At 36.1% G+C, this 20,782-nt stretch overlaps 1 protein-coding gene across 1 annotated transcript in view; it reads right to left on the bottom strand.

Moving 5' to 3' along the window:
• The window catches only part of LOC143256520 (uncharacterized), an 82,477-nt gene extending 61,945 nt beyond the window's left edge, over positions 1-20,532 (bottom strand). Inside the window, exon 1 of the mRNA XM_076513859.1 lies at positions 19,855-20,532. Coding sequence (XP_076369974.1) covers positions 19,855-20,150 — 296 coding nt within the window. The 5' untranslated portion in view covers positions 20,151-20,532. The remainder of the gene's footprint in view (positions 1-19,854) is intronic.
• Positions 20,533-20,782: the final 250 nt, after the last annotated feature.

Raw genomic sequence — 20,782 nt, forward strand, 5'->3', positions numbered from 1 at the left:
TTTGTAATTATATATAAATTAAGAAAAAATTCAATATTTTTCTCTAAGAATCCAAACTTGTGGGCAGCCGTGGAGGTGTATAATGTGACGGTCAATTCCACTATTCGTTGGTAAAAGAGTAGCCCAAGAGTTGGCGGTGGGTGGTGATGACTAGCTGCCTTCCCTCTAGTCTTACACTGCTAAATTAGAGACGGCTAGCACAGATAGCCCTCGAGTAGCTTTGTGCGAAATTCCAAAACAAACAAACAAACAAACAAACTTGTGGGACACCCTGTATATGTATGTTATCAATTAATTAAAAACAGAAGTTAAAAATTCGTACTCAAATTGTTTGACACAACAACACTTTATTAAACACAGGCTATTTGCATTCCTGTTTACAAACGTTTTTGATCAAAATAAAAAACAACTTGGGAATATAAACAAAACAAATTTCTTCGTATCTACGTATTAACGTACCCTACATCCAGTTTTCAAGAAAAAACAGAGAAAATTAGTGGAACGGCCCAGCATGGTCAGGTAGGTTAAGGCGTTCGACTCGTAATGTGAGGGTCGCGAGTTCGAATCCCCGTCACACCAAACATGCTCGCCCTTTCAGCCATGGGGACGTTATAATGGTACGATGAATCGCACTATTCGTTGGTAAAAGACTAGCCCAATAGTCTTTTGGCAGTGGGTGGTGATGACTAGCTGCCTTCCCTCTAGTCTTACACTCCTAAATTAGGGACGGCTAACACAGATAGCCCTCGAGTTGCTTTGTGCGAAATTAAAAAAAAAAAATTAGTGGCAAACTTTAGAAATGTTATTCTCATCACAGTTAGATAAATATTAAAATATCTGGTCGCCCCAAGATTTAATATGAAAATATGAATTTCTGTCAACAGAGATTTTCTTAGAATTTTAACAAGTCGACCATTTGTTGCTGGCCAGTTGGCTTCAATCAACGACAATGCGTCTAAAACAGGACTCGAATGAAATGTATCACATTTTAACGAAGTTACCTCGTCTCGTTATCATCTGTCTGTTACAGAAACGTGATAGGTCCCGCTAGTACAGCAGTAAGTCTACCGATTTACAACGCTATAATCAGGGGTTCGATTCCCCTCCGTGGGCTCAGCAGATAGTCCGATGTGGCTTTGCTATAAGAAAAACACAAGAAACGTGGTAACAAATTCCCTTACATTTTTATCTCACTTTAAGGCTACTTTGAAATCCATATCCGACTGTTATTGAAACGTGATAACTTAATGAATTACCTTACATTTTTATCGCATTATAAGGTTACTTTGATATCATATTTGTCCATTATCGAAAGTAATAATTTATCAAATTTTCTTATTTTTTATCGCACTTCAAAGCTACTTTCAGGATGAATATTTTATTTTTTCTGATTTAAAATATATACTTGTCATTGATTGGTGGACAAGATGAATAGGACTTTGTAATCCTATGAGAGATGTAAAGGTTAAATGTGTCCTGATGTCATATGACATCGTGCGTTTATAACCAATGAGTCAAGTGGTTGGAGAAGACTAATTAACTGTTTCTCAAGCAGACCTTTTAACCCAAGCTACACTTATCACAAATGTCAGCAAAGAAGTGTAATATTCTCAGACTTCGAAGAAACTAAAAACCGCGTGATATTAACATATCATTCCCAAAAAAAGAAGGTGACTTTTAACACAAATCTACACGGAGGGTTCTATGCGCATAACCAACCTTAATTTTAAACTGGTAGACTAGAAATTAGCTAACAGAGCGTACTGCCGGCTCTTGAGCTACTCTTATCTGACCGAGGCCCGGCATGGTCAGATGGGTTAAAGCGTTCGACTCGTAATCTGAAGGTCGCAGGTTCGAATCCCCGTCGCACCAAACATGCTAGCCCTTTCAGCCTTGGGGGCGTTATAATGTGACGGTCAATCCCACTATTCGTTGGTAAAAGAGTAGCCCAAGAGCTGACGGTGGGTGGTGATGACTAGCTGCCTTCCCTCTAGTCTTACACTGCTAAATTAGGGACGGCTTGTGCAGATAGCTCTTGTGTAGCTTTGTGCGAAATTCAAAAACAAAAACGAACTTATCTGACCGAAAAAATGGAATTTTGGTCATTATTATGGTGCATCCAGGCCCAAATAATTGAAGCTAGTGATTGCGGTAATGGTCAGCGCGACATGAACCATAGGATCTACATTTCGGCCACGCTAGCCACAAGGCCCGACCAAATCAAGGCTAGACATAATTAAAACATTTTCGCGCAAAAGAGTGAAAATGTAAGTGGATAAAACAAATTATTTGTTTTCTAATAAACCGTTATCATACAAAATAGACCTTGCAACCCAGAAGTAAGCTAAGAGGGCTTAAAATGCTAAAATTCAGATTTCAATGTATGTGGTGAGCACAGCATAGATAGCCCAATGGGCAACATTGTGCTCAATAAAAATGAAAGCAACACTAAAAAAATAAATGTGTCTGATATACACATATAAATATATAACTGGAATGTAGAGATTTATATTTGAAAATTGATTTTGTATTAACATTATAAACACATGATAAGTAAAATAAACATAATCAACCACACACGAGTTGTTGTTGTTCAAAATTGTTTCCAAATTGTTATTTTAAATAAATAAAAGTGATGCCGTTTTGTAACATACATATTTATTAACTGTTATTTGTAAATGTAATGTTAGATATCTAAATCATTAACATGATTATTGTAATCTGAATGCGACTGTTGGCGAATACTTCGAAAACATCTGTTTACTTATATAAGTGTGAAGAAGCAGGTAGAATCATAGTGGCTAAAGTAGACAGGGTTTGTTTTTTGGTGTTTTTTTTTTTGCAAATTAGAATTCCAAGTATGCGTCAGTCAATTTCAAATTAAGTTGCTAGTCAAACAAGCTATTGTTGTTGCGCTCGAATATTACAAATTTGTTGACTACTCATATCTTAGACAGTAAGTATAACTCTACAGCAGGGCTAGGCGTGGTCTAGGGTTAGTGTGTCAGATTGTAGGTCATATGATTCAAGGTTCGAGACGTAATTGACACTTTCAGCTATGGGCGCGCTATAAAAATGGTAGTCAATCCCTTTATACAGTTTAAAGAGAATGTAAAAGCCTTATGGCGGCAGGTGCTGTTAGCTAAATGTCCTTCCTCTGGAAGTAGTTCAGTATTAAGTAGAGATATATCTGAGCCCTAGGAGCCTATAACCCGGCCTTTTAACCCATGTAAGCATATCGTTCCTTTCAGCTTAGAATTTCAACACTAATTATCTATATTTTGGTAAAAATTTGGAACGGACATTAGGCCTAAATAAATTTATGATTTGTATGGTAGAATAATTTAATAGCTTATTTATCATTAGCGATCTACTGAAACGTGAAAATATTTTAGTAAGTGAGTTATTTTAATACCTATAATGTACACTATGGCTCCTTACTGTGTCATTGAACCATTTTAAACAATCTGTCTGACATATAGGTCCCTAAGTAAACATGTTTATGATATCACATTAAAACCTGATCCCTTAATGGATACGTTCAACTCTGGGACCCGGCAGTTTTTAAAGGAGAGTTGTCAACCCTTGTTGTATTTCAACGTTTGAAACTTCCGTTTCAAAGCTTTGTAGATTTATCGATTTTTTTTCTAACATCGAACACTTAAAGCAGGCCTCTACGTCACAAACTTTCAGTTTTAAACATTCAAATTTATAAACAGGTTGTTATAATCGTAAGTAGTGTCAATTATTTTTTTCTAAATCAAAGTATTACTCGAAGACTGAAGCTCTAAAATTGTAGCTGGTTTACCGAAGTGCACGAAAAATTAGCTTAACAACGTTATATATCAAAAGTTATAGTTACTTATAAATGTTTGTTTTTGTTTTGTTTTATGAATTTCGCGCAAAGCTACTCGAGGGCTATCTGCGCTAGCCGTCCCTAATTTAGCAGTGTAAGACTAGAGGGAAGGCAGCTAGTCATCACCACCCACCGCCAACTCTTGGGCTACTCTTTTACCAACGAATAGTGGGATTGACCGTCACATTATAACGCCCCCACAGCTGGAAGGGCGAGTATGTTTGGTGCGACTGGAATTCGAATTACGAGTCGAACGCTTGGCCACGCCGGGCCTACTTATAAATGAATAAATATTGTGCATTACAAAACAGCAACAGACATTACGAAAAACAAACTATAGTCTGATTATTATTCACTGATACTTAATGAAGTCTTAGGTTTAAATATGAAGCAACCCCGTAATCTATAAATATTATGCATTTCAAACAAATAACAGCTAATATAACAAAGTCCAACGGTCATACAGTTATGTATGTATATATATGTGTGTGTGTGTGTATTTGTTGAACTCTAATAATGACTTTATCCTTTCACACAACGCTGAAATTCAAAATAAAAGTTATAATGAAAAACATGTGTGTTTGACTTGCCTTAATAATAAATATCTACCCGTTTTTGGTTTTATATCTCTGAGACACTTGCGTTCAAATAGGTTCTTGTTCAGAGAAAATGTTGCGAAGTGATAATATTTTTGTAGCTAACTAGTTACACGACATGCTTTCACTGTGGGGTAATGGGGAGGAAAGACCACGATTTGGTAGTAAAGTGAAAGTTCTAACGGTCTAACCGTAAGAAGCAAAACGTTTGTGACATATTTAGCATGTTAAACTGGATCGCATGCTCGAATACGCATAAACACCATTTTTCCCATAAACGAATTTCCGTTCTACGTGACATATAGAACAGTTAACAACAACAAAAACCTGAATCGGTTCTGAATGTCAAAACGAATGAACTTTAAAAAAATCACTTTCTCCTTTTTTGTTTAAGAATGTCCAGTGCTTAATCAAAAACTGAACGTAGTTACCTAAACACAATAACTCGCTGGTTACAGCCGGATATTCCTAAAATGTAACGCATAGGCTTAACGTATGTTATATTATATGTTATATTGTATGTTATATTAGAGATATGAGATGATAACATTTTTAAACATTTCTATAATCATTCCAGAGACCGATACTCTTGTCAGAATTTTCGTAATTATTATTATGGTTGTAAAAGCAGGATAAAAAGGTTCAACAACAATAAAAATAATAAAGCATACTTCAGCCACTAGTGGCGGGAATTTTCTGGAATAGATTGTCACAGATTGTCTCATGATCAAAGTTTACACATACGCAAGAATAATAAAAAGCATGTTAACACTTTTTTTTTATCCTCTCTCGCTTCTGGAACTTAAAAGCAACTAAACGTGTAGGCCTAACGTTCTCAACACAATAATGAGTCGGTTACAGCCCGATATTTCGAAAATTTAACGTTAAAGCAAATATGTACAAGTGTAGGTCTAACGTTCTGAACACAACAACCCGTCGGTTACAGTCCGATATTTTCATGATCAAAGTCTGCATATACACAAGTATAATGAAAAAGATGCTCAATTTTTTGTTTTATCCTCTTCTGCATCTGGAATATTTATTCACTCATTCAATTATAGTGAGAAACCTCCTGAAGAACTATATGAAAAACAGTCATAGGAGATGGTCTGTGAATACTTATTTAACATCACACTATTTAATAACGAGATTGACTGCCACTTTTATAACGCACCTACAGCTAAAAGTGCGGAGCATGTTTATCACTGTCATAATCTTGAACCCTACAACCTGCACCACTGCATCATGCCCTTCCCATTATAACTAAAAATTCCCCTCTTTGAAGACAAATTTCCGCATTTTATAAGCAGCATGGTAGCAATAATATCGGACGATTTGCACAACGAATATTTTATTTTGGTTTTTTAGGCTATATGTACAGGTTTCAACAGAGTCTTAATATGTGTTCGTCAAGTACAGTTTGAATTTAATACTTCTCTCTTGAGTTTATCAAGCACCCAGTGTGACAATACTTGTCAATACATCATAAGTTAGTGAATACTTGTGCTTATTTAGCAGTCAGTACTTGTCTATACATCATAAGTTAGTGAATACTTGTGCTTGTTTAGCAGTCAGTACTTGTTTATACATCATAAGTTGGCGAATACTTGTGCTTGTTTAGCAGTCAGTACTTGTTTATACATCATAAGTTAGCGAATACTTGTGCTTGTTTAGCAGTCAGTACTTGTCTATACATCATAAGTTAGTGAATATTTGTGCTTGTTTAGCAGTCAGTACTTGTCCATATATCATAAGTTAGTGAATACTTGTGCTTGTTTAGCAGTCAGTACTTGTTTATACATCGTAAGTTAGTGAATACTTGTGCTTGTTTAGCAGTCAGTACTTGTTTATACATTATAAGTTAGCGAATACTTGTGCTTGTTTAGCAGTCAGTACTTGTCTATACATCATAAGTTAGTGAATACTTGTGCTTGTTTAGCAGTCAGTACATGTTTATACATCATAAGTTAGTGAATACTTGTGCTTGCTTAGCAGTCAGTACATGTGTATACATCATAAGTTAGTGAATACTTGTGCTTGTTTAGCAGTCAGTACTTGTCCATACATCATAAGTTAGTGAATACTTGTGTTTGTTTAGCAGTCAGTACATGTGTATACATCGTAAGTTAGTGAATACTTGTGCTTGTTTAGCAGTCAGTACTTGTCCATACATCATAAGTTAGTGAATACTTGTGCTTGCTTAGCAGTCAGTACATGTGTATACATCATAAGTTAGTGAATACTTGTGCTTGTTTAGCAGTCAGTACTTGTCCATACATCATAAGTTAGTGAATAATTGTGTTTGTTTAGCAGTCAGTACATGTGTATACATCATAAGTTAGTGAATACTTGTGCTTGTTTAGCAGTCAGTACTTGTCAATGCATCAAAAGTTAGTGAATACTTGTGCTTGTTTAGCAGTCAGTACATGTTTATACATCATAAGTTAGTGAATACTTGTGCTTGCTTAGCAGTCAGTACATGTGTATACATCATAAGTTAGTGAATACTTGTGCTTGTTTAGCAGTCAGTACTTGTCCATACATCATAAGTTAGTGAATACTTGTGTTTGTTTAGCAGTCAGTACATGTGTATACATCATAAGTTAGTGAATACTTGTGCTTGTTTAGCAGTCAGTACTTGTCCATACATCATAAGTTAGTGAATACTTGTGCTTCTTTAGCAGTCAGTACTTGTCCATACATCATAAGTTAGTGAATACTTGTGCTTGTTTAGCAGTCAGTACTTGTCCATACATCATAAGTTAGTGAATACTTGTGCTTGTTTAGCAGTCAGTACTTGTTTATACATCATAAGTTGGCGAATACTTGTGCTTGTTTAGCAGTCAGTACTTGTCTATACATCCTAAGTTAGTGAATACTTGTGCTTGTTTAGCAGTCAGTACTTGTCCATACATCCTAAGTTAGTGAATACTTGTGCTTGTTTAGCAGTCAGTACTTGTCCATACATCATAAGTTGGCGAATACTTGTGCTTGTTTAGCAGTCAGTACTTGTCTATACATCCTAAGTTAGTGAATACTTGTGCTTGTTTAGCAGTCAGTACTTGTCCATACATCATAAGTTAGTGAATACTTGTGCTTGTTTAGCAGTCAGTACTTGTCCATACATCATAAGTTAGTGAATACTTGTGCTTGTTTAGCAGTCAGTACTTGTTTATACATCATAAGTTGGCGAATACTTGTGCTTGTTTAGCAGTCAGTACTTGTCTATACATCCTAAGTTAGTGAATACTTGTGCTTGTTTAGCAGTCAGTACTTGTCCATACATCATAAGTTAGTGAATACTTGTGCTTGTTTAGCAGTCAGTACTTGTCCATACATCATAAGTTGGCGAATACTTGTGCTTGTTTAGCAGTCAGTACATGTTTATACATCATAAGTTAGTGAATACTTGTGCTTGTTTAGCAGTCAGTACTTGTCTATACATCATAAGTTAGTGAATACTTGTGCTTGTTTAGCAGTAAATACTTGTCCATACATCATAAGTTAGTGAATACTTGTGCTTGTTTAGCAGTCAGTACTTGTCCATACATCATAAATGAATAAGTATCCCTTCTTTAACAGTCACTTTCCTTCCATACATGATATATCACTGCAATATGTCCTCTCAGTCCAATAACACAGTTTTACAAATAAACAACAATCAAATTGTGTCTTATATAGGAACATAACCAAAAATAGCGATGTGTTAAGTGACATGCTCTAACGTACAGCGATATTAATAAAACCAAACAAATATTTTGTTAGCTATTTAAAAACAACGTGCAAATAATTCTATTTAAAATTAAATCTACGACACACATGTATGCGTTTTGACCTTTCGGGTTGTTTATATGGTCTTACTTATAACTGTTTAGGTGAAATGTGTTTGTTAAAACCGTTCTTCATCAAACGCAATTTTCAGGCGGTGTATTCTTCAGGCCTTCTTATAATTGTTTTGGTGAAATGTGTTTGTTAAAATCGATTGTCTGCAAATGCAATTTTCATGTGGTATATTCTTCAGGCCTTCTTATAATTGTTTTGGTGAAATGTGTTTGTTAAAATCGTTTTTCACAAAATGCAATTTTCAGACGGAGTATTCTTCACTTGTGTTGGATGCGTGTGGGTGTATTATTGTGAGACTAGCAATGTTTTACTAAAATAATAAAGTTATTGTTCAACTGATAATGAAAAATAGTTAAACCTACATATGTATGTATAAACTAAGTGGAGCATTGCAAGGTTACATGGTTTCCAGCGAGGGATAAAAAAACAGTTCTCCACATTGGTATGAAAAAGACGGATGATACCAAAACGTGGAAAACATGAAACCGTTTTATCTCAGCGAGTGTAACAGAACTTTAAAATTAGATTGATGTAACGTTTTTACATTTAACACAATTAACAAAATACGTTAGAAGATGTAGATTCGTAATTAGGTAGTTATTTATATTGTGCACAATAAACGGGAAATATAATAAAGATATAGAAACCAGAAAATCATATAAGTGTGTTTTAAATATCAAAGTTAGCACCTAGATATCATCTGTCTACGAAAAGCACAGTTTCGAGAGTATTCACATATCATTCATAATCACCGTCTCTTCGAACATGTCACATCATTTATCGACATTGATTCACGATATTTCTGACAAAGGAAATTTTTCGTGACAGTTTTCTTTTAAAATCAATTGCTTTTCATGTTGACTTTGCTAATATTTCAGAGTTAAAATCGTTAGAATTGTCACTGCTTTGTCATCACGAATCTTCCGTATATGTGTTTTATAGAAATACATTATCGCTGTTAACAGGGGCGTAGATCTTGGGGGGGATGGTGGGTATACATCCCCCTTCATTTTATGTGGGGGTTATGGTGCATACAATCATCCCCCCCTACAGTTTGGTCTGTTGAATTGTTTTTTTTGCATCACAGGCCTACAAATTGTGTGTTTGTTCTTGTGATTCTCGTGTTCTAACCAATCGAATTACATAATTAGGCCTAGATGTAGGCTTTTTCAGTAGCCGAAATGTACATCTTTAATATAAGCGTGCTTCTAAGCTTTTCGATCTGAGTTATAGTTCGTAAGTATCAGTCAGTAGGCCTAAGTATACATGCAAGTATCGTGGTAACAAGATTACTCTGTGACTGCATGTTTACAGCTTTCAGGTTCACGTAATCAGAGATCACCAATTTGCAAATTGAATAGTCCACATAAGTGGTTGCAAAAATCATCCCCCATTTCGGGTGTAAAAAATCTACGTCCCTGGCTGTTAATCTATCATTCACGGTGTCTTATCATATTCCGGAGGTTGACAACCATAATTCCCCTTTTTTTTTTTCCTCGATGTCTCTAAAAACGTTTCTAATTCAATTCTCTCATCTCCATTTTGTGACGTCATCGAGTCTCTGCCTGGCTCCCTCTCTTTTGCAACATCGATTTTTACCCACCAGTAATTAGTATTTAAAAGAATCACCTTACATTGGTTCACTTGAAAACTGTTAATACAAGTGACTGCTACTCTAGTTTGTGTCTGTTATCCACTCTGTTGTACTCGTATCACCTGAAATAACAGTGAAAGCTTTATATACATATATACATACATATGTAGATAACTTGGGTTTCGTGTTTCTTTCTCGTCAAAATTAGCAATTTTGTTTTTGAGAGAAAGAAAACTAAACAAGCTGAAGTCTCATCTACAGAAAAGATTTCCAACTATAAAGTCAGTGGTCAAAGGGAACCAGATGTTAGATCAGGTTTTTCGGCCATGATCAGCTAGTTGATAACACCAGTAAAAACTGCACTTATTAACAAAAGCTTGAGACTGTCAACACAATAAACGCTAAACTAATTGAAATTATCGTTAGAAATTCAGCGTTTATCATAAACTCGGGCCCGAAGTGACAAAGTGGTTGAGGTACTCGACACGTAATCTGAGGGTCGTGGGTTCGAGTCACCGTCACACCAAATATGATCACCTATTCAGCCGTAGGGACACTATAAGTTTGCAGTGAATGTCACTGTTTGTTGGGAAAAGTGTAACACATGGGTGATGACTAGCTGCCTTCCCTTTAGTCTTACACTGCTAAATTGGTGACGGCTAGCGCAGATAGCCCTCGTGTAACTTTGCGCGAAATTCAAAACAAACGAAACTCAGAAACTTGTGCATGAGTTCCTAATTAATTAATTAATTCATTACGAATGCATGAAATAGTTAGATTCCCCAGTTGATTGTACATGGCTAATATAGATGCATTTCGATTTTTAAATATAACAAAAGAGGAGGAAATTGGTCGAATGAAATATAACATACGACAGCCGTTTACCAGAAGCTTTTAGACAAATTTATTTCTTCTCTATTTTTAAAATAAAAAACAAAGGCCTGAGTGCCCTTTCAGCTGTGTGGGGGCGTTATAAGTGTCGGTCAATCCCATTATTCGTTGGTAAAAGAGTAGCCCAACAGTTGGCAGATAGTCCTCCTGGAGCTATGCGCGAAATTCAAACAAAATATTATAAATTTAGTAATGAAATATATTTATTGGACTAAAATAATCACTTTCGACATTGGGGGTGGTATATAAAATTTCAAACAAGCTTTAACTATACATACAACTACTGGATTGTCTTATTTAAAACTTGTAGATTTTGTAAATTCCTCTCTAAAGCGTTTACATATATCATATTAAATGCAATAAAAAACCTAATAATTATTTTGATGATGACGTATTAGTAGCTAATATGTTATTCTGTTTAACCATCACTCTATCAAATATTTTCTTGTATCTTAAAGTTGCCATTCCATCTCCATCTTAAGCCGTAAATTACATAATCATAAAAGGCTGATTTATTTAAAGCAAGTAATGTTATTCTGTTGAAATGGTCTATACTCTCGTTATTACTTATTTGAAGCCGCAACGCTATTTTCATCTCTTACTCAAAATAGTTTTCCTTGATTAGCGTGTTCGAGCTGTGAATCCGAAAAATAATGTTTCGTGTCCCGTTGGCGCAATAACACGCTCTAAAATATGAGATCCTTGGTGCGCTATAAGATTAGCAGTTAAATTTTACTATTCGCTCTGGCAACATCATCTAAAACAGTTGGCGGTGGGTCTTCTTGACGCGCTCACTTCCTTCAAACTCATCAGCTGTGTAGCTTTGCGCGAATGTTCTAAGAAAGCAGTTTTTGGTGATAAGAGTCAATTATCTGAGAACCGTTACTTTGGAGGAAAGACGTGTTCTATAATCTATATAACTCTATAGCATGATGGTTAAATAGAAGTCAGAGTTACAATTTGTTTATTTCTTACTTTATCACAAATGATAAACAAATGCGAAGCGTGACTATAATAGTGTCTCTAAATAAATAAAATTAAAATGGTAGTGTCATTTGGTGATCTGTGCTTTGTCCATTATACAGACTAGATTTTTAGCGTTATAAGTCCACTGACTTATCATTAAGTCACCAGGGGGCGCAGTGAACAAGTCTTATATGTTCATATTTGCATATTCACTTCCATGTACACACAAAAATGTCACTTTGTATTACATGAAACGTTTCGTTTTTGGTCCTTTGGGTACATATAACATCACTTCGCTTAGATCATGTAGGTGTTCAGAGTTGGGTGTTTGTTTTTTATTACACCTGTAATAATTTGTGTATAGCTAAAATTGATTTACTTGTTAAATGCCAGTTGAAACATTTTTCTACCCCTATGTGCAAAATATTTTTAATAGTCAAGAATAGGTCGAATCATCAGCATTGATAACGGGTGGGCGTTTTTATTACATTTTATTTTCTATTTCTAGCAGTAATTGAAACACTCACCAGCTATTAATACTGATGATTAGACCTATTCTTAACTATTTTGGGCAGCTCTACTCTCAAACATTACCTACTCTATCGTTTTGGGTAAAGAATACCATAAGGATTCATAACGGTCTTGAGCTGCCTTCAGTCATTAAATCGACGAAAACAACACATTTTCCATTGTTGATTCATTGAACCGTGTTGAACTAAAGGTTTGTTTTGTTTGTTTTTCAATTTCGCGCAAAGTTACACGGGGGCTATCTGCGCTGGCCGTCCCCAATTTAGCAGTGTAAGACTAGAGGGAAGGCAGCTAGTCATCACCACCCACCGTCAACTCTTGGGCTACTCTTTTACCAACGAATCGTGGGATTGACCCTCACATATTAACGCGCCCACGGCTGAAAGGGCGAGTGTGTTTGGTGTGACGGGGATTTGAACTCACGACCTGCCGATTACGAGTCGAGTGCCTTAACCACCTGGCCATAAGAGAAAATGAAACACATTAAACGTGATTGCTTAAACCACTAAAGCCCCCTAGTGGCACACTGGTATGTCTGCGGGCTTACAACGCAGAGCACAGATGACCCCTCGCGTAGCTTTGTGGTTAACTGCAACCAAACAAAACCATTAAAAATAATTTGAAAATGAGTGTAAGGTATACGAAAGTATTTGCTTGTAGACATAGTAATGTATTTACCAAATATGTCTGTATATATTTTAGTATCTGAATAAACTGTCAGTAATATGAAACATATAGTTTTACATTCTTCCTTTTCCCACCAGGCCTAGTATGGCCAAGCGGTTAGGGCACTCAACTCACGAACTGAGGGTCGCGGGTTCGAATCCCCGTTACACCAAACACGCTCGCCTTTTCAGCCATGGGGCGTTATAATGTTACGGTCAATCGCACTCATTGTTAATCAGAGAGTAGCCCAAGGGGATGGGTGGTAATGACTAACAGTCTTCCCTTTAGTCTTACACTGCTAAATAAGGGATGACTAGCGCAGGTTGCCTTCGCGTAGGTTTGCGCGAAATTCAAAACAAACAAACCATTCACTCCATCAACATCAGTACAGAGTTTGAATGAATTATATTAAAATTGATTTAGAACAACATTCATTAAAAAGCCATGTGACGGAGCCTTTCACACTCTACCTGACGACCGTGCATCTTGACAATATTCCTGCAGCGTAGTTTCAATTGCAAAAGACTCTCTCGTGTTCATCTTATGTATAAAGATGAAGTTCCCCAGCGCCCGTTTCACCAGTTCGATATCACAGAAATCCAAAGGCACTGTGTCTGGCGACTCCACCTGTTTGACTTCATATACAATAGCATAAATACCCGTTTCATTATTCAGATGCTTAAGGTATGTGACGATTGAACAAATATGTCGTGGGGAAGTAAACAATGTAAACGAGGCTTATCTCACTTTTCCAATTGGAGGTCATTCTTTATTATGTTGGATATTGTGGACGGCCTTTACCATTAATCATATTTCTTCTAGATTCTCAACTATTACAAGACGTTCACTTTACTTACCAAGACTGTGGTACGACTTGTTGCAGGTCCCTTCCAGGATTGTCCTGGTGCTCCAAATTAATCATATGTATTCCTTTGTTTTATTGTCTCATTAAATGTAAGGGATATCTCCGTTATGATAATTCTAAATTCTTAAACCAAAACATATCTTTATGATCTGAGAAAAACCAATATTTTGTATCTGAAGGAACCGTTACATAGCCTTAAATATCGAAGGTATTACCGAAATAACAATTCGTTTGTTATTAAGCAGCATAAAACTACACAATGGATTATGTGTGCTATGTTCAACGTGTATATCGAGACTAAAACTTTAAACTTAGTTGTCCTCAGACTTACTGGTGAGCCACGGGGCGACGTTTGTTTGTTTGTTTTTTGGAATTTCGCGCAAAGCTACACAAGGGCTATTTGCGCTAGCCGTCCCTAATTTAGCAGTGTAAGACTAGAAGGAAGGCAGCTAGTCATCACCACCCACCGACAACTCTTAGGTTACTTATTTACCAACGAATACTGAGATTGACCGTCACATTATAACGAACTCACGGCTGAAAGGGCGAGCATGTTTGGTGCGACGGGGATTCGAACCCGCAACTCTCAGATTACGAATCGAACGCCTTAACCCACCTGGCCATTCCGGCCCGGCGGGGGGATTCACTACCTACCAACCACTAGATAATCTCAAATGTTAGCAGTTTGTTTATAATTAGACACGAAGCTACACAATGAACAATCATCTCTGCTGTAACTTCCACGGATATCGAAACTCGGGTGTTAGCCTTATAAATTCATAGACTTACCACTGTACAACAGGTAGGAGACATCCCCAAATGTAGTCCTGGTACATGCGATTTCATCGCGAATTTACATCAGTTCGTGGCTGTCACTTCACTCGCCTATTTCTATATTCTAAATCGTTTTGTTATAATGTACTAAGCTCCGTAGAATCACCATCTACTAAAAATAAAGCAGTTCAAGAACCTTCTGACTGGCGTTAAGCATTCAATCAACCATCATAAAGGTACAGGGAACAATAAAGGCTACAGCAACAAGACACAGTCTAGTTTGTACTAACATTAAGATCAATTACTCCATCAAGCACTGGAAGTACATTAAAGCGAAACGGTTCCTAAACACTTGTGTGTACAAACCCTATCAAACTGAACCCGTTCGCTTACAATGACAGTTGCAGAGAAACGGTGATGAGAAAGAAACGTAGAAAAGACAGAATCTTTCTTACAGTGGAATACATTACGAACATCCAGACTTGGTTAATAAGAGAATCTGCAGGATATTGGAAGATTGGGAATAATTATGAAAAGTTGGGTTAGGCGTAGCTTCCAGTTAGTTTTAAATTGGAAGAAGAAATACGAAATTTCGTGAAAACTAACCTTTAGTTCTGCATAGTTAAAGTTTTATTAACGATTAAAATTACAGATTGGGTGGGGGTCGTTTTAATTAACTGGATCTACTAACTTTATCATCCTAACCTCTAGAACAGTGACTCTCAGAGTTTATTAACCAAACGACCACTTTTAGCTTATATTTTTTTTTTGTGGCTCCCAAATTTAAATTTTATGACAAATATTTATTTTATAAATTTATTTTTTTAAATACCTTGTTGAAAGTTCGGACATGACTCGTGCTTGCTTTCTTATAGCAGAGTCACATATATTGAGTAAAGTCGGTAAACATCAAGACAAATGAACACAGCAAGAAAAGTTACCTGCACTGACTGTCCCCAGTTTTGAAGTTAGAGGGTAGATAGAGGGCAGTTAGTCGACAACACTAACTACCAAAGCATTGAGCGATTCTTGTTTGCTTGTTTTTGAAATTAAGCACAAAGCTACACAACTGGCTATCTGTGCTCTGCCCACCACGGGTATCGAAACCCGGATTTTAGCGGTGTGCGTCCGCAGACATAACGCTGTGCCACTGAGGAGCTGAGCGACGAATAGTTGAATTGATCGTAACATTATAACGCCCTGACGGGTTTCGGTTCTTCGACCGGGAAATTGCGAGAACCACCAAACGATGCCAGACTTCAAACACCATGACTTTAGTTTCGTGTAAGCCCAATATTTATTTTTTGACGTTTCACATTTGTGGACATGCGTTTTATACGCTTTTTCGTTTCCGTCAGATGATCACTCAGTTCTTAATACCTCACAATACAAACAGTTAACTCTGAACTATCGAGTAATATTTCTTCAACTGCGTTGTCCCCTCTCTACCACTGAAAGGTTCAGCAGAAAGAATGACCAAGCGTATGATACAAAAAACCAGGTTTCCATACCCGTGGTGATCACAAAACACATGGCCCATTGTAACGAATCACAACAGTTTCTAAGTTGGGAGTTGTTATTAATAAACGAAATTATTCTGTTGTTGTAAAGCGCAAAGTTATACTCACAAACAGGCTACCTGTGCAGCGCCTATAATACATATTCAAATCCGATTTCAAGAGTTTAGAAGCTCTCGGACTTGACGCTGACCTGTGTGGAGGGAAGGTTTATATATTCCGTAAGTACTATACTCTTTAGTGCTACTGGATTTTTATCTTATTTTGTAGTTTTTTGTTTTTTCTTAAGAACATTATATTTTATAATTTAAGAAATGTTGCATAGTAACTAGTGGGTTGTCTTGATAACTCATTCACGTGAATAAGTCCGATCAATAATATGTGTTCTCACGGGTTCGTATCCCCGTCGCGCCAAACATGCTCGCCCTTTCAGCCGTGGGGGCGTTATAATGTGACGGTCAATCCCACTATTCGTTGGTAAAAGAGTAGCCCAAGAGTTGGCGGTGGGTGGTGATGACTAGCTGCCTTCCCTCTCGTCTTACACTGCTAAATTAGAGACGGCTAGTGCAGATAGCCCTCGAGTAGCTTTGTGTGAAATTAAAACAAACAAACAAACAAATTGATATTCATCTTATATACCCTTTATAACATCAACACACTTGTGCTCAAAAATGTTATCGAGATAATTATTATATCGCTTTTTACAAGCGGACCAAATTTTTTCATAGTTATAAAAACAAAATGAACACGCTGGAACATTCACGCTATACCAGAAAAAACAGTGTTGTTTCATTCTTTCCCTGTATAGGATTTCTTCAAACAAAATAAGGACATGACAACTCGCATTTGTAGATGAACATATGTTGAAGCACAATTTACCATAAGAGACATACATACCTTAATAAAAGCATGTGTTTACTAGTGTAATATACCGGCACTTACTGTGTTCGTTTTTTTGATACTTTACAGTTGCTTTCGTGTCAATAAGGAATATTAAAAAAAATTCTGAGCTCATCAAAGCAACATATGAGAGTAATACCATTATAAGCATAGAACAGCCAAACTGATACGTAACTGGCTTTAAAGCAATCAAGGGATTGAAAGTTAAAAATAAAAATATTATCAAAAGGCTGGTCATAACCTAATGGATAACGTGCCAGACTGCAGGTCTCACGCTTCAAGTGAATGTCGGAGACGAACCAATAAAAAACTTTTGTGTTCTCCGCTGTGGAAGTGTTATAAAAGTGATAGTCAGTCTTGCTTTAGGTGGTGGATACTACCCATTGACTTCCCTCCAGCTAGTCCGCAGTTATAAATTAGAGGCAGCTATATTTGATATTGTGTGTTTTGGGACTAGTCGTTTAGACCACATGTGGCATGTGTGTTTTGGGTCTAGTCGTTTAGACCACATGTGGTATGAAGTGCCATACTGGTTGAAAACTCAGTTTCATTAAAACGAGTGTTATGTTTTATGAAACGAGAATTTCTGATTACACTACAATAACATGTAATAATAATTTTATAATATTATGTCATTAAACATTACTTAAGTCCACATTAACCATAGAAGCGGGCATTTGTTTAAAGTCTGGAATGCATCCTTTGATTTATATATTGTATTACAACGTTATTACAGGCTTAATGTAACATTATAACTCGACGACTGATAGCTCTGTTTTTGCGTATTTTTTCATATTTATTTTTGTATTTAGATACATTATAATTTCGATGGGATAGGTAAAAAGTTTGACACATATATATATATCAGAACTTTCGTTGTAATTGAATTAAAAGAATAACTGAAGCATATGTTATGACAGTTTTGGACTAGCTGATGCATATTACATGTTTATATACGCCATCAAGTTTCAGTTTGCAACTTTAATAAATAAGCATATGTTAAAATGCTTTAAGAGTTGTCTGAACACAGAACGATAATGTGTTTACACAGTAGTGCAACAAACGGTAAAAACTTTATAAAAAAGTCGTTGTTTTGAAACCAAGTTATAACTTACTCTTGCGTGAGATTTTTTTTACATATTTCATATTAAGTATTGTTATTTATTATTTGGAGAATCAGTGTAGCTAATAATGTGTTTGTTCAACGTTACTGGTCTTATAAGCAGCAACGTTGCAGCTAATTATGTGTTTGTTCAACGTTAGTGGTTTTATAAGAAACGTGCGCGTGTTTTCTTATATCAAAGCCACATCGGGCTAGCTGCTGATTTATAAGAAGCAGCGTTATAGCTAATGATGTGTTTGTTCAACGTTATTGGTCTTATAAGCAGCAACTTGTTTCGCTTTTTTATAAAATAACATACATTACTCTGAAAAATCCAATTTAGTTATCTCTGTAAACACCATTAACACCAATTTAGTTATCTCTGTAAACACCATTAACATCCCTCTTAACATATAAGTTCAGTACATAACTACATTTGTACCTATAAAAGTACTCAAACATCAAATACAGGGTGTTCGGAAAGTCACTGTGCACTTATAGACATGTTTCAATATAGAATACAGGAGGTAAATATGAATGACAATTATAAACAATGTTGAAAGTGACCCCAGTTGTGCATCAATACAGGCCTGGATCCTTCTTATTTTGTTTCTAAACACCGCTATCAGTTGCTGGCTTGAAATAGACTGAATAAAATATGATTACAAAACTAACTGTACGGTGACTTTCTGAACACCCTGTATAATCAATTAATATGAACTGATTTCTCACAAGCAAAACATTGGTTTTTTTTCATCAGCAATAGGAAGACGTGTGTTTAAACATTGGTCAAATATAGAACTTAACGACACCTTTATTCAAATTTTACTTTACAAATTATTACCTTCATGACCCATACCTTCCAAACGCAGAAACAAAACGATGGATAAGGTTTAACCATTTGAATTTGAGTAGGATTCTGATGTTGAAAAATGGACTGTTTCTTATTAATTAACCTTCTATCCATCACACACGTTTCTCCATGTACGAAGTGTATATACAGTTCTACCCGAACTAAAAGGTGCGAATCAAGGACAAGAAAATGTAGGTTTTGCACCTAAATTCCGTTTCACCTACTATTTTAAAAAATCTATTTTATCACAGCACTTGTACAGAATCTACTAATGTATCCGCAACGGTGAACAAAAGAGATTTTCAGTTTGTTAATCTAATCTAAGAGAGAGAGATAAGATGAAAAAGAACCAAACCCAACAACGCTTTGTATGACCCAAACCGTGATGACCCCTAGTTAAACTGACTATATGTAATTAACAACCCCTCATTCTTATAAATTAAAGTTTTAACGTATTATTACTTTTACCAACGACCAATAAAACGGTCAAATGAATATGTTTTATACCTCGGCAATCTTGTGAATCTACTTTATTAATACATCTTACATTTCTATCAACTTAATTGTTTTATTAAAGTCCACCCAAACGACAGTATAAATGTCCATCGTTTGACAATGGTTCAGTAACTGACTGAAAGTAACCGAGGTAGTTACTTTTAACCGGTGACAACAACACTTACCAACTCTTCATATCACAAGGATAATTCCAGCCTATCACGACACTGACATATAGATAAACATCACACACACACATACATACATACTGTAAAATGTAAGCTATGTATATTTAGTTTTACGTTTTAGAATAAATTATTTCTGAAAGGTGTTAGTAAAACTTAGCAATGCTATGGTACACAGCAATTCATGGGACACCATAAGAAAAGCCATTTAAATCAAACTTACAGTGTGTCAACATCTGGGTTTCTGATCGACGGTACTGATAATAGACCTAATTTGGAACAGTCAACTTTTAGCACGTTAGCGGCTTTCCCACAGAGACATTCATCAGGACAGAAATTGTTGACTTCTGCTGAAAGGGTTCCCTTTGCTTCGCTTGGTGAATATCCGATGAACAGCAACGCTATAACGTTAATGAAACATTTGCCACTAATAATTTTGAAGTTAAAGAAAGGTGTTAAAAACGATTTTTGACACCAGGGCCGCACGTGGCAAAGAGATACACCTTGGTAACGTTTCATCTCGGAAAACTTGATAATTGGAAAGCGCGATGCAGGCTAAGCCTGAGAAACTGCGCTCGAGGTCCGTGCAGCTCGTGCGTCGTCCGGGAGTAGATTGACTGAACGACACGTGCTAGGTAAAGTCTTTCGAAGAGAGTGGTTTGTCGCATCAATTTAAAGACTCCATTTGCGAATTTTTTGTTAACACTTAAGTAAGTACATTACCTTTTAAAAACGTTACTTTGGAACACAGGGAAACTCTAGTAAAAAACCAATTAGAGACATTTCTACCTTACGCATTGGTTGTGAAAGAAAGCAAATAGTATTTATCATTGTTAGCAAGTGAAAGCACAGTACCGACAGCGCGGGCCACGAGCAGAACGTGGCGCCAGAAGTTACTTGTTTCGACTGTGACGTCACCATCTAATCCATCAGTATTTTACTGTTGGACATTTTTACATAGAAGCAGTTTGCGCGGGAGCGTAAGTACCTTAATACCTGTAACGCATTCATAAATAATGTAATTGAAGTAAAATACGTTATGATCTTATATTAGTTCAGAATTACTTTATTTCAACTTATTTTATTACAGTAAGTCAACGAACTCGTAAGATCTAGAATATATTTAATATTTAAATTAATTTAGATGTTTT

This window comes from Tachypleus tridentatus, chromosome 7, assembly GCF_004210375.1.
Source record: "Tachypleus tridentatus isolate NWPU-2018 chromosome 7, ASM421037v1, whole genome shotgun sequence".
NCBI classification, from domain to species: domain Eukaryota; kingdom Metazoa; phylum Arthropoda; class Merostomata; order Xiphosura; family Limulidae; genus Tachypleus; species Tachypleus tridentatus.